The sequence below is a fragment of the Anomalospiza imberbis genome, chromosome 3 (assembly GCF_031753505.1).
Source record: "Anomalospiza imberbis isolate Cuckoo-Finch-1a 21T00152 chromosome 3, ASM3175350v1, whole genome shotgun sequence".
NCBI classification, from domain to species: Eukaryota; Metazoa; Chordata; class Aves; order Passeriformes; family Viduidae; genus Anomalospiza; species Anomalospiza imberbis.
In genome coordinates this window covers 107,574,287-107,589,001 of record NC_089683.1, presented here as the reverse complement: position 1 = coordinate 107,589,001, position 14,715 = coordinate 107,574,287, and the positions used below count along the sequence as shown (strand labels likewise).

General features: G+C 39.8%; 1 protein-coding gene across 4 annotated transcripts in view; it reads left to right on the top strand.

Moving 5' to 3' along the window:
• Positions 1-14,715, top strand: part of KIF16B (kinesin family member 16B) — a 147,796-nt gene that overhangs the window by 122,003 nt on the left and 11,078 nt on the right. For all 4 annotated transcript variants that reach the window (XR_010997831.1, XM_068186317.1, XM_068186316.1 and 1 more), the window contains one exon: positions 2,700-2,783. Coding sequence is in view for 3 of the 4 variants with exons in the window: in XM_068186317.1 (XP_068042418.1) it covers positions 2,700-2,783 (84 nt within the window). In the remaining variant the exon portion in view is untranslated. The remainder of the gene's footprint in view (positions 1-2,699; positions 2,784-14,715) is intronic.

The window sequence follows — 14,715 nt, the reverse complement described above, 5'->3', positions numbered from 1 at the left end:
AGCATTTTTCTGTTATGTAGATGGGTGGGCATTTGTTGTGTAATGGAAATGGTCTTTGTACTATATTTGTGAGATAGCCATCTGCTAATCATTTGGCTAAAAGAGGAGCCAGAGGACTGCTGGGAAAGTGTGGGAAACAGAAATGTTCCAGCAGGCCGGAGGTTTGTGTAACTTATGCATCTGGCCCTGTAGAGATGCCATCTGCAGTAATTGATTATTTCTTTATAGCATACCTCTGCAGGATAAAAAATCCTTCCAAGTGACATATATGTATAAATAGGTGTATTCTATACACACACTGCCAACACTGCCATATTATAAGCATATTAACTTTATATATGTATGTCAAGAATAGTTTGGCACATTGACATTCTGGTAGCTTTTATTATGTACAAAGTATGCAGATCCTCACTTCTTGACCAGCAGTAAACTCATGATTTTCATATAGGTACGTGTTATGACTTTGAACATTGCAGAGCAAAGTTTACTGGCTGAGACCTTTGTCTTGCATATTAAATTCATGATTATAGTAATGGACTTTGATTGGTTTGGTTTCAGAGATATGTGCATGATAGTGATTTGGGAGTTAAGAAATGTTAAAAAAATGTGAGTAGCTATTTCTGTTTGTTATACAAAACACATTGGTTTTATAAAATACAACTGGTTTTCTCCTAAGATACACCCAGAAAGCTTAGGAAAACAGCTTGCTCATCCCAAAGTAATGTAGAATTAGCCCCCAAATTCCTGTTCAGATGAACTTAATTTAGATAAGGAAATATTTCCTGATTTAAGACCTTGCTTTGACTCCACAGAGTAGGTCTGAGGATGCTGCAGTGGTAGGTTCATTGTGCAAATTGGTTTTTAATAGACACTGTTTTAAAATTCTATAATGAAAGTATTTATTAGCAAATAAATATAAAAAAACAATCTCCCTATGCTGGGAGGGGATTTTGGTGGTAGTTGTTTTACCTTGCTTGTTCCTGGTAGTGTCATGATGCAGTACTATTTAGTAAAATGCAATTTCTGCAGATGTGGGATTTTGAAGTCCTTGAAAATATAGGCACTTAGAATCATTTTATAGGTGAAGAAGAGAGTAATGCAGTGAATATACATCCCCAGGACATTTTAATATGATACTGTTTGGTTGTGTACTGTTTGTCCTGCCAACGTGAAGAAGCAGGCACCCTGAGAAGAATATGGTTGGAGAAATTTGAGGAATATAACTGGGACATACTAGCAAGATTGATGGAGAGCAGACATCTCTTCCATGTCCTCTGGTGCCCCAGATCACTTTTATCATTTTAAGATGTCTAGACATTTCTTTAAAATTATTGGAGTTGAGCCAGAGAGTAGGAATAAATCATTTGTATTGAAGAATTCCTCTGTATTTTAAAGATACTTGCATTCGATGTTAATAATGGAGCTCCTCATTTAAATCAGTATATGTCTGCTCCCTGTAACCAGCCATAAATTCTCTGGAGTCCTGTATGTGCTGATAGACTAGAAAATGATGCATCTTTTTTACTGGTTCAATATCATCAAACAACCTGGGGAATTAATGCAGAAGACAATTTTACAGAGGGATTTCACCTGCAAAACAACTCCAGCAATTCCAGTGGGAGGTTGCATTATTCTACCTCATGATGTGAGTGCTGGGAAAAAAATGAGTTTGATTTACCTTCAAGTGCAAACACAATTTATGGGGAGAGAACCTTTCTGCTGCATTGTTCCCAGCAGTGTCTTAACAGACCAAGTTCAGTGGTACTTGTTACCAACTCTTGAGTCTTTTGTGTGTTTTCCAGACATAGCTGGATTTAATTAGTTCAAGCATTTTATTTACTGGTATACAAAAAGGGGGTGCAGTTCCCTCCCTCCTTCTCTCTATCGCTTTCTCTCTGTCTCTCTCTCTGCCCCCCTTCCCCCATAGAATGGAAAAGGAAATGAGGAGATGGCTTTGAACACCTTTCTGGAAGAACTAAAAGCAGAGATATGAATAGTTGTTTTTAGCAGTTGTGCCATTGCCTTTTTCTCATTTTCAGTGTGATAAAGCAGAATTTTGCCTGCATGTGTGAATTCTTTTCAGAAATTGAAGCTGTCAGCTTCTAGCATGGACACACATTTGAATGGCATTGAGCTTCAGCTGAGTTACAAGAAGAGGTAGTTCAGGGCACAACAAAAGCTTCAGGTCAGGTGTTGGCTGGAGTCCAGCAATGCATCTCCCAGAGCATGACTTCAGTGATAGTTCTTAGATCCAATGATCTTACATTTATGATAGAATACAAGTAAAACCAAACAAATTACACTACCACACAGTTGGAGACCACAGATTTTAAGAGACTAAATGCAGTCTTTTAAGATACACTTTCCTGCAGAAATTGTTCTTACTTCCTATATGATACTACACATCACATTTGGATTGCGAATTTTTAATATTTATATGGGCAAACAGTGGTGGTCCAATTCCTTAATTTTCTTTCAGTCACTCTCTGATGACAAAATGCATCATTATCTTAGCAATACTACAGAGCGCGTCACAATAACTTCAGTAGAAATGTACGATGTGATATTTACTAATAGCATATAGTGTAGCTCATGAATATTTGGCAGTTTCTTCTTCCTAGCTGCTTTTTAGTTTAAAGAGAATTTTCTCATTTGAGCTTGTCACTTGTGATGCTGATTTATCCTTTAATGTCTTCCAGGTTGCCACTTTAGAATTCCCTCCAAAGAAGCTCTTTGGAAACAAGGATGAGAGAGTGATTGCAGAACGACGGTGTCACTTAGAGGTAATACCAACTTTTTACGGGCTTCTGCTGTGTGTTTGGGAGGAGTACTCCCTGCTGGACCAGTAGAAGCCATTCCCATATGATCAAAATTAAATAGCCTGTTTGTAAGTATCAAGTTACTTGCTGCCTCATTTAACACAGGAGATGGCAGCACTACATTGCAAAGTAAAGAAACATCTCCTAAAAAACAAATTACTCCTAATCTAGAGAAAAAGAGGAACTCTTAGAGATGTTTTCATAGGAGATAGATTTATTTAAGGGAGCAAGGTGGTGGGTGAGGTAAGTGTTCACTGTAAACAGCTGTTCTCTGTGCAAGACAAGATTAAAAATAATACTGCTATTTTAAATGCAATCTGTTAGTTGGAGATTTACCATTTTATCATAGTATATCCAAATATCTCATGACAGAACTAAAGCAATATTTAGGCATCTTTGAGCTTTATTTTGTAACCCAGCTTTGTCAACATATACTTTTTCTTTCAAATAATTTTAAAAAATAATTTTATTGTGGACAAGGTTATTGAGTTTGAGGGTTTGAGTTATTTTGGTAGCTCTACAGTGCTGTGTGGATAGCATGATTTTGAACTCCTATCACACATTAGGTCTTTATATTTCCGTGTTAATGCATGTTTTACTGCAGCCCAGGGGCAGGAGGTTGGGTTTTGGGGAAGAGGAAGAGGCATGATCAAAGACTAAACTGTACACCCTGCAGCTATATTGCAGAAACATGGGGATTACTTGATCATGCAAGTCATTAAGAATTATATTCTATGTAGAGTTAAAATAGCATTAGGTAGAGCTTTAGAGAAATTAATATAAAAGTAGATTGCTTACAACTGGAATCTTTTCTTAGGTGGTTTGAAATTTTTCTACGTACTTCACCTTTTCTTTGATCTACCAACTAAACATCCTCCCACTGACTTCAGATGTCAGGCTGTCTTACGTGAATCACAAAATGAATTTTTTTTTTCATGTCCTCGATAGATAGCATAAAGGCATGCCCATATTCCAGACTAGTACTCAATTTGCATATTTTTACCAGTAAAAAATTAATCTCTTAATCTTCTTGACCTTTCATTAGTTTACTAACAGATTTTATTGTAATGATTTTCATGTTAAAACTGCTCTGTATAGCGATACTTTGATCATGGCCATGTAGAACTCACAGCACTACAGCCAGGTTTTAATTTAAAATTATGTTGTATCTATTTTAACTAAGTTAGGTCATTAAAACTTTATTGCCTATATATTTTGCAAGCATAAGAATATACGGCAACCTATCGGTTTCTTGGCCCCATGTTGGGCCCCTCCCTGGGAATTCTCCTGTTGGGGGGAAACCCTCCTGGAGCGGTTCTGTGTCAGGAAAAGGAGATGGACAGGACTTTTTCAGTCTTCAGCTTCTTGTTTATTGTTATCTAAAGTTTTACACGCCATCTATACCAGTCTGCATGCTGGAAAAGCACGGCAAAAATGGCTACCAATCTCTTGTTAAAAGGTCTTTTAAGACCAAGCTATCCAATTAAGAAATGACACCTAGATTATTTTCCCTTTTAACCCAATAACTGACCCCTTGAAGCCTGCAATGCGGACCTTTCTGTCCAATTACAAGACATAACCGAAACTCATGAAGAAGGAAGAAGAAGGCAAAGAAGAGCAACCTGTCTCTGCCCTAAAACCTCCATCTTTTTCCCATGTACAACATACTAAAAATCCTAAAACCTAAATTTCTCACCCAAGTGACATGCTATACTACTCTCTATAATGTATTTCACACTTTTGTGGACCCTAGTCTATCTTGAAGTCCTGGAAGCTTTCTCCATGAATTAGGGTCAAAGTCAGTGCTTCTCTGGGGGTCAGGACCCCTCAGAGCAGACAGAAAAATATTCCCTGTGCCCTGGGTTCCCACAGCAGCTGTTCACATGAATATGTTTTGCTGTATGCCCCTTGGCCATTCCACTAAGTAGTCCTGACAGCTCACAGTGTTGGGGAACTGAAGATGCCCTGTGGCTAAGGGCAAGTTAGATAAAGAGGATGAGGAGCCAAGCAAATGCTACTATCCTTCCCATGAGGAATTCAATGCAACAGGCTGATCAAAACCTCCTGATGTCTAGATCTCTAATCACAGTGTTTTCTTTTCACTACGTACTTTGCAGTGGTTTGCTCTGGCTTTACCAATACCTGGAGAGCTCACACAGCTACAGCCTCCTTGGTGAAGAGTGAGAGAAACCACCTAAGCAGTATTGGTTTCCAAAGTCAAGTAATGCTTTGAAGGCTCAAAGAATGTCTTGAGTTGTGCTGTGAAAGTGGCAGCTATGCCACAATAGTGGCAGATGGCCCAGGCACCAGTTCTATTTCAAATACTGGCTGTTCATGCCTTGTGGCCTTCAGTCCAGTGTGAGCCTTGAGCGCACATCAGTGGTGTAACTGGAGAGTGGTAAATGGAGGGATTGTCCCTGTGAGGGACTTGGATCCTTGGCTTTTGGATTGTAGCGTGCTTCTCACATGGGAATTTGCTCATGTGGAAGGTGAGAGCGCTAGTCCTTGGTATCAAGTAGAAGCATGGCTTGTATTCATTGACTTTCACACCTGATCCTGTTCCTTGATTTGCTGAAAACCTTTTGCAATCTCTTTCCAGCTTCACAGGTGATGTGTTGGTATAGCTGTAGTAGGGTATAAAAACTTTTTTGGTTGTTCCACTTGCTTAGTCAAGAGCTAATGGCTAATTCAGCATTTTTAGAAAAAGCAAAGTATATCGAAGCAGTGACGCCTCCCTGTGCGGGGAATAGCGCGCTCTGGCTCCATGTTGCAGAAGGCTGAAGAAATTGCTTTTATTAAGCTAAATTATATTACATCAATACTATACTATACTAGAACTATACCATACTAAAAAGATACTAAAGAAAAACCGTGACTGTCTCCAGACAGTCACGACACAGCTTTGACCCAATTGGCCAATCAATCCAAACAACCTTGACCGGCGTCCAATTAACAAATCACTCTGGGTAAACAATCTCCGTAACACATTCCACATGTGCCAAACAACAGGAGCAGTGAATAGAGATAAGAATTGTTTTCTTCTTTCTCTGAGCTTTCTTACTGTGTCTCACAACATCCCAGGAAAAATCCTAGGAGAGAGAGTCATGTCTCTCTCTGTTCAGAGAATGTGAATACCACAGAAGTACAGCTAGCAGACCAACACAAATGCATATTTTTATTCACCATCTGAGCTAATTTTATTTACTAAAAATAAATGACAGCCTGAAATAACAGTCCAGTAAGTGTTCTGAACAAACATTCTGTGATGTAAGATTATTAGTGGAGTGGTCGTCCTAGTGGAGCTGATAAAGAAATTGCTCTGCTCTTCTTTACACATTTTTTACATTAGGTATTCATGCATCTTAAATAGGCTGGAACTCCATATCATGTTTTCTGAACTTCTTGCATTGAAATAACTTTGGGTAGTTCAGTGCTTCCCACAGGTCATCTCTTAGCAACTGCAGTTCCTTGTGCCTAATTAGATTTGTCCCTTTGCAAGACAGTTTAGGAAGAATTCTGTTTTTCCTACATATCGTCTCTAGGATTCTTGCCACAATAGAAGTACTGAGAAGAGCAGTCGTGTTTTTGGTACCTTTCCAGACAACTAGAATCAGAAGGACCGGCTGTTGTGGAGTTTGCTTTGTTTGAATATTGAGATGTAGTGTTACCTTATTTCAGCCTGGGTTTAGAACTGGGCATATTTAATCATAATGGAGGTGAAATTACTTGGAGTAAAACAATCCAGAAAGCCCCAAATTATAAGGATAGTGATTTTTAAATCACAGTAAGTTCAAGGTTTGTGTATAACATTAAGTTCTTTTATTTATCCTAGCTGGTACAAATGCTAACTAACTGAAGGCTTCACATTGCCTTGTTTGTAGGAAAGCACATGACATGAAGTATTTTTGTGTGAGATGAACATGAGAACTTGACTTTGATCTCCAACATGATATATGGTTGCACTGTAAACACTTTTGCTTTGGCATTTGTTGGTATAAAATCAAGTCTTTTGAACTGTATTTGACATTACCATGGAGGTTTGGAAAATAATGTGCAAGTTTTTACCTATACATCTCAAGAGAAAACATCTAAATTGTATTTAAAATTATCTACCCAAAATACCCTGTTGCTATCTATTAATTTAGCTTTTCATCAGGGACCTGTTGCAGGTCACAACTCTAAATTAATTGTTTTGCAGTTTAAAGACTGTAATTTCACTTCAGAGCCAACCTTGCCTGACAAAATCTGCTTTAAATGGCACAGCCAAGAGTTCTTCTGAGTAAACTTAAGGAACAGAAGTTATTGTGTATCTATCCTTTCTTGCAAATAGAAATCAGTAGGTAAGAGTATAGGATTCTTTTTTAAAGTGAATTCACATTATGTATATTAATTTTTCATATTTTTAAGGAAAAGGTTTGTAACGGAAGTGCTTGCCACAAGAAATACTTGAGTCAGTGAATGTATCTATTCCTGTTTTAACTGCAAAGTATCTTTTATTCCTTGGTGAGTTGCTAGGTCTGTGAATGACCCTAAAAAAAATATTCCTGAAATCCCAGTTTCTGTGGATACTGTGTTCCTGTATCATACCATTCCCCTGACTATTCTTTTTTCTTCTTCTCTTAGACTCATGCTTTGCTGTTGTAATGAAGATTATTTTTAGCGCTGTTTTCCCATTGTGCAGCCAGAGAAACTGGGCAGGAGTCTAAGCTGACACAGCAGATTGAGCTGTGTTTCTTGACTCTGTGGTCAGAAGCCTTGCCTTCGTGGACTTTCTTTCTTGCCCTTGCTGTCACCAGTATGTTTAGGAAAAAAACAACTTTTATGCCAACCAAATCCAAACAGGTTGTTGCTTAAAGGAAAACAAAAACTCTCTAAGCCTCAGACTGTCTCTTTGTCTCTGTTCCCTGTTTCCTCTTCCCTGTTCTCAGGGCTGCATTTCCTCAGGTTGGTTTGCAGACAGGAAAGGGGGAAACAAGCAAAATCTCTGGTGGGGTTTTTAGGGATCAACAATTGGTTAGAGTGTGGTGCTGGTAACACCAAGGTTGTGGGTTCCATCCCCAGACTGGCCATTCCAGTAAGGGTTGGACTTGATTCTTGTGGATCACTTCCAGTTGAGAATATCCTGTGATCTGTGATCTAGAAATAAAGCTCAACAGTCAGTAGGAGTCATGTGTTGTCTTTTGCTGCCACTTACAGAGCTCAGGGAATAAAAGTCAGCCTGTTAACAGTATGGTAATGTGAGCCTATGTCAAGTTCTGTAGAAGCATATACATCTTCCTGGCATTGCCTCTGCACTTCTTTTTTCTTGGTACTTTGAACCTCTTTAAAAGATAGACATGCTCAATTTATTTAAAATTAATAATTGTCCTCCTCACTTCCTGATGTCTGCTGATGAGGATTTCAATGATAGGTGTTAATGCAGGAGGCAGAAATAAATCTTGAATAAGCTGCATAATTCAATTTTGCTGTCCAATCTGTAAAACTGTCTGGGGAAAGTATTGTAGACACTGAGCTGGCTGAAATATTGCTGTTACCTTCAGCCAAAATTAACCTTCCAAAATTAGATTAACTTAGAAGTCAAATCCTTTGTTTAGTTTTTAGTTTGTATTTTCACTTGAGTTCCTTTGGAGTTGATGATTTCTAGGCTTTTTTTAAAATAAGGCTCTAAATTTAGACGTGTCGTGTTTCCCCTTTAAAAGTAACATTATGCTGAGATGGCTCCAGGAATCTGGTTCTTAAGGAAAAGGTGAAATACTGGAAATAGCACTTATTTCTTGAACTTGGATTCATTCTTGTTATTTAAGTGTCTTATTATTTTTGAATTAATACCTTGGTGGAAGCCAGCAATAGAAATGTCTGAGAAGGAAAAAACCTTCAAAATATTCATCAACAAATTTGAACAAATAGAATGTTTGAATCTGCCTCAGACATTGAGGTTTTCTTTGAAGTCATGAAGACAGAAACATTTTATTGTGATTTTAGATTATTCATCAGCCGAATATTCAGTATGAACTTCATTTGTGCTCCCCAGAAGTCATTGTTTCACTGTCCCATTCCTAAATATATTTAACTGAGAGAACCTATGCTAGTTATAGCAAATTGATGTGTGTATTGCAGAAATCCTACCAAGTGGGGTTAGAATTACCATTTCTGTTTGATATTTTTTCCTGACTGACACTAGTCACAAAGACCTTTCAAAGGTACAGTGTACATGTTTGTTCAAAGTGATTACTAAACGAAAATTATTAGACACAGGCATCAGCGTACAACATCCCTAATGCCAAAGCTTTCTAAAAGGAGCTTTATGCAGCTGCTCACCAGACTGGCTCTTAAAGAATTAATGTTTGCCTCTGACAGTGTGGTGGTAACTACTGTTCTTAGCAGAATCTAGGTAAGATGGACTTCACAACACATTCAGAATACAACCTGATAATTATTGGAAAATAAAAGGAAACTCTTCTCTTTTTTCACAGATATGAATGCACACCAGTAGCACTGCTGGTGCAAAAGCAAACTGTTGCAAACGTTGGTGTTTGATAATCCTAGAGAGGATTGTTTCATGCCCATAGTCTGAGCTACAGAATGCAATATCTTGGAGTGATGGCTTTAATTGCCCACTAGAGGAATAGGGATACAGTGGGATCAGGGAAGGAAAAAGTACAGATGCATCCACAAAGACAAGAGAAGAGCGTGTGTGGCTGGCCCTTATTGTGAATATCAGTTACATGAAATCCATGTCACAGATAATTTTCTAATTTAGGTAAAGTCAGTCTGCACCAGGTGCCTTTCATATCCTCTAGTAACCACTGAAAAATTTAAGAACAAAAATAACTGCTTTTCAGGAACAGCACTGAAGTCTTGCTGGCAGGCAGACTTTGCAGTTAGCCATCTGAGAGCAAGTTCATGTGTCAGGTTCCCATCCATCACCACATCATTAGGGCAGCCCAAGGCACATGGCTTTTCTGGTTTTGAAGCATCAACCCTCAAAGAGGAGTTGCAGCAGTTCTCAGCTGCAAAAAATTCTTGTGTGAGACCCTGTTGGCTTCAAAAAATGAATAAATAAAATTAATTTTACTTATTTGTTACAGTCACTAGATACAAAGAAGAAGAAGTTTGCAAAGGTCAGCCATTGAAGCCATACCAATAAAATGTTACTTTGATTAAATACTGTAGACCTTCAGCTAGCCCACAATAATGCAAGACATTATTCTTGTAATCAAAACACATGATAGAGATGGTCATTTAGAAGGAACAATAGCCTGAAGTTATTTTCTGGATGAGTTAATTTTAAGCTCTGGTTCGACAGGCTACTGAATGCAGAAGGAATGGAAAGTGTGGTCTCATTTGCTCAAACTCTGGGCCTAATTCAAAATCACCTTTGAAGCCTTGCTTTGCACAGAGTTTACTAGAGGTAACTTGGCATAATGCACTTATATCTTTAGAAAAATTTCAGTGTTTCTTTCTTTAGGTGTATAGCTTCAGGACCCTACCTCAAAAATTATCTTTTTTGATCAAATATTCATCTCCATTACAACGAAATAATTAAATAGGATTTGCAATTTAAAGGCTTTTTTATTTTTCCCTTTCCTTTTTATATATTTCAGAGTATCAGAAAATAAGGAGGTATGTTTATCATTATTTAGTAAGTTTAGAAAATGGGGCAGCATGTAGTTTGAGCTCCAGTTTAGCTCCACATCCTAATGTGTTTTGCTGTCAGGATGGAATAAATTTCCCAACATACTCCTACAAACCAAGTTTTGAAGTTGTGTACCTTCATTGCAATCTCCATTAACGGCTCTGCACATACAGATGTGGGCAGATGAATAAAAGGAGTGGTCAGCCAAAGACACTGGGTTGAATCTGGTACTACCCCTTTCCAAAGCAAGAGTATCAGTCATCCTCCAGCATGGGATTTCACCAGAGGAAGCAGAGGGTGATGCATGTCAAGTTGTTTGGTAGGTGTTTGCCAAGCCCATTCCAGCAGATGACACACTGTCACACACTACCGGCCCAGGGATGCATGCTAAATTCAATCCTGTTATTCTTTCTAAATAAATTTTGACAGGACTTGTTCTGACATGTGCTCTGGAGAAGAGATTGGTTTCCTTCACTAGTCAGGTCTGTTTTGATCCTTTTCAGAATGGTCATTCACTTTCCAAAGACTCACACTGATAAACCACCTGTAAATCACAGCCCTTGCTGCCTTTTTTTTTGCTTCCCTGCCAGCCTACAATTCAGTTTTCATTAGAGCTGCCTAAACCAAATAAATAAAAGCTTTTACCATGCAGATATTGTAAGAAATAAGAAGTGCTGTGGATTTGAAACAAATTATAGGCAGAATAAGATTGTAATTTGGGATGTAGACTGACTTAAGAAGTTTATTCAATTGATGTGGCATAATAGTAATTCAGCATAATGTGCTCATACCATTAGACTTGCACAGAAAAATGCTCCAAACAGCTATAATGAATAGTTTGAGTTTTGAAAACCTGAGAGAGCAGTTTCACCTGGAATCATAACTGGCATCTCTCAGAATGCTTGCACATTAAGAAAATTCAAAAAGGTATATGAATTTGAGTAAATTTCAGTAACACCTTGGGTAAAATTCAATTTTAGTGTCACTCAAGCACTTCTGGAGACGTAGAGGTAAAATCTGCTTTACCTGTACAACTCTGGTGGAATCTAACTCTGATTCAAGGAATCTGCATTAGGCTGTGCATGAAAAACACAGAGAGACTTTCCCAAGAGGCTAAAAATCTAAATCCTGGTATTTTTAGTGCAATTTAGCTGCTTAAAGAAGCTTGAGTCTTACCTGCTTAGTTCCAAAGTCATTTAGGTACCTCTAAACATGCCCAAAGGAGTGTTGTAAGGAGGGTGCCTGTGGAATTTGCCCCATGGCAGCTCAAAACTCCTAACTTTCTGAGCTGAGGAAAAAAATGAAAAGAGAACCCAGAAAGGGAAAGAAAGCCATTGCCTAAACAAAGACCAGATAACCCACAAAGCAGTACCCCGTGGCAAAAAAAGCTGGAAGCTGCCTGAGAGTGCCAGTTTTAAAAGCACCCATGATAATGACCCCTCCACACACAAGGTTCTCATTTTGGTAGTCTTACGATACAGTAACAATATTGGGGGGTACAGATAGATGTGGAATACAATAATATTATGGATTACCCCAGGACATTCCACCCTTTGCTCCACAACTGATATGACTGGACAAGTCCATTCTCATTGTCCATGGTAATTAAAATATGCAGTGGCAGTGACATTCAGCAACCAGTGATATATTCCAGCGTTATAGGTTGTTTTCACCTATAGTCAAATCCTCCTGAGGTGCCTGACATTTCCCCATCCCTCTGCTTTACCCACCAAGTGTAACCAGGTCCTTGAGCAAAAACAGTCCCATGGATAGGTTTGCCTTTGCTTAAGGCAGAATTAATCCAAACAGTCTTTCCTAACATATGTGTCATATGCACAACAGGGACTTTATCTCTGTCTGCTGTACACAGGGGTTTGGATTGGGCAGGGCCAGCTCGGTTCGTGGAATCTCTGGTGTTAACTAACCATGTAGCCTTTGCTAAATATGGATCCCACTGCTTGATAGTCCCACCATCCCTTGCTTTCAATGTTGTTTTTAATAGTCCATTGCATCGCTCAACTTTAGCTGCAGCTGGTCCATGATAAGGAATGTGGTATGCCCATTCAATAACATGTTCCCTAGCCCAGGTGTTTATAAGGCTGTTCTTGAAATGAGTCTTGTTGTCTGACTCAGTTCTTCTAGAGGAACCATGCTGCCACAGGACTTGTTTTTCAAGGCCCAGGATGGTGTTCTGGGCAGTGGCATGAGGCATGGAGTACGTCTCCAGCCATCCAGGAGTTGGGTTTACCATTGTGAGCACGTAGTGCTTGTCTTGGCAGGTTTGCAGCAGGGTGATGTAATCAATCTTCCAGGCCTCCCCATACTTATGTTTGGGCCACTGTCCCTCACACCACAGGGACTTCACCCTCTTTGCCTGTTTGATCGCATGACACATCTCACAGTCATGGATAACCTCAGCTATGGCATGTGTGGTTAAGTCCACCCCTCAGTCATGAGCCCATTGGTATGACACATCTCTTCCCTAATGGGCCCACCTAGCTAGGAGCAACTCTCCCTTGTGTTGCCACTCCAAATCTGCCTGTGACTCCTTGATTTTGGCAGCTCAGTCTACCTGTTCGTTGTTGCGGTGCTCTCATTAGTTTGACACTTAGGCACATGGACATCCACATGATGGACTTGTACTACCAGCTTCTCTACCCAGGCAGCGATGTCTTGCCATTCTTCCGCTGCCCAGATTTGTTTTCTACTATGCTGCCAGTTGGCCTTTTCCCACCTTTCAGCCACCTCTACAGAGCATTTGCTACCATCCACAAGTCAGTGTATAGGTAGAGTGTTGGCCACTTCCTCTCACTCAATGATGTCCAAAGCCAGCTGGACAACTTTCAACTCTGCAATTTGACTGGATCCACCTTATCCTTCTGATGCCCTGTGAAGCCTGACTTAGAACAGAGACTAGACAGAGCTCAAGAATAAAGTAGGTGTTTATTAGAAGGTCCTCAAGAGGATCAGACATGTCATTCTCTGCTGTGTTATACCTGGCAGCCTGCTCTTGGAAAACTGGAGCTACATTCATTCTGGTGGAACTCCCTCTGTTAGTATTTTTTTCCTTTAGTTTGTGTACCCATGCTGCCAGGAGAGAAGTAGATTTTCCATCCCATCATGTCTTCCTCATGCTCATATGGAAAAAACTACAGGTCTGCTTGTGGGGTGTACCCTCTCTCCCTAGCTGGGGGATGTCTGCTTCGGATAACAGGGGCTCTGGTGCGTACCGACAACACTTGGAGAAGGCCCTCCTTAAGCTCCTTCCTGAATTTCTGATGAGTCTCTGCAATCCTGTCTTCCAGTTTCCATATAAACTTTGTCAGGTCATGTCATAGATGACATTTGGGCTTTTGTCGGGCCACATACAGGGTCTTCATACACTCAAAATCTCCTTGTCATAGAGCCCATTGTCTCATCCTCCTCAATCCAGTGCAGTGATGCTAGGGCATAGGCTTGTGTCCCTAGCTGTGAGAGTTTGAGCCATATCAATGTTGTACATTTTACCAGTCCTGGACTCTTAGTGGTTTGGTTGTCATCTGAGAGAAGGATCTCTATCACAGGCCCCAGTTCTCACAAGCCAGTTCTCACAAGCATTGGGTTCCTTGCTCCATGGTCTTCCAAAGGCCCTTGCTGCAGCTGGAGATCTTCTAGGCAAAGGTATCTCTCTTTCTCACTTGTTAAAAGCTGTGTGTAGAGGCTGAGAGGTTCAGGCCTCCCTTTGATTCACTGATCGATACCCACATCATATGACAGGAATCCCAAGTGCCTTGCTTCAGTGCTGTCCAAAACTACCATCGCCCGTGGTGTCCCAGACTCAGATCAACCAACTTAATACAGACTTGTTGGGCCGTCAGGTGAGATTTTTTGTCAGATTGTGAATACTTTCTAAGGACAAAGACTCAGTGATTATTTCTGTTTCTGATTCCTCTGGTGGCTGTGAGGGTCCTGGCTCCCCATTCATCAGGCAAATGGATTGGCTTTTAGATTTCCTTCTCTGGACAGGGGCAATTGCTATTGGCTTAGGCTACCCTTCTGTTTTAACTGCAGACAGAGTGACCAGGGTGTCTGCTGATTTGTTCTCCTGCCCCTCTGGCTGCACCTGCTGCTTATGAGCAGTGGGCTATAAGCATTAACCAGGGCCCAGCACATTTCAATAACCTGCTTCTCTTTAGATCTGTCATTACAATTTTTTTTCAGATATTTCTTCACCTCAGCTGGATTCTGAATTTATTCAGGGGGAAAGTTCCAAAATATTAG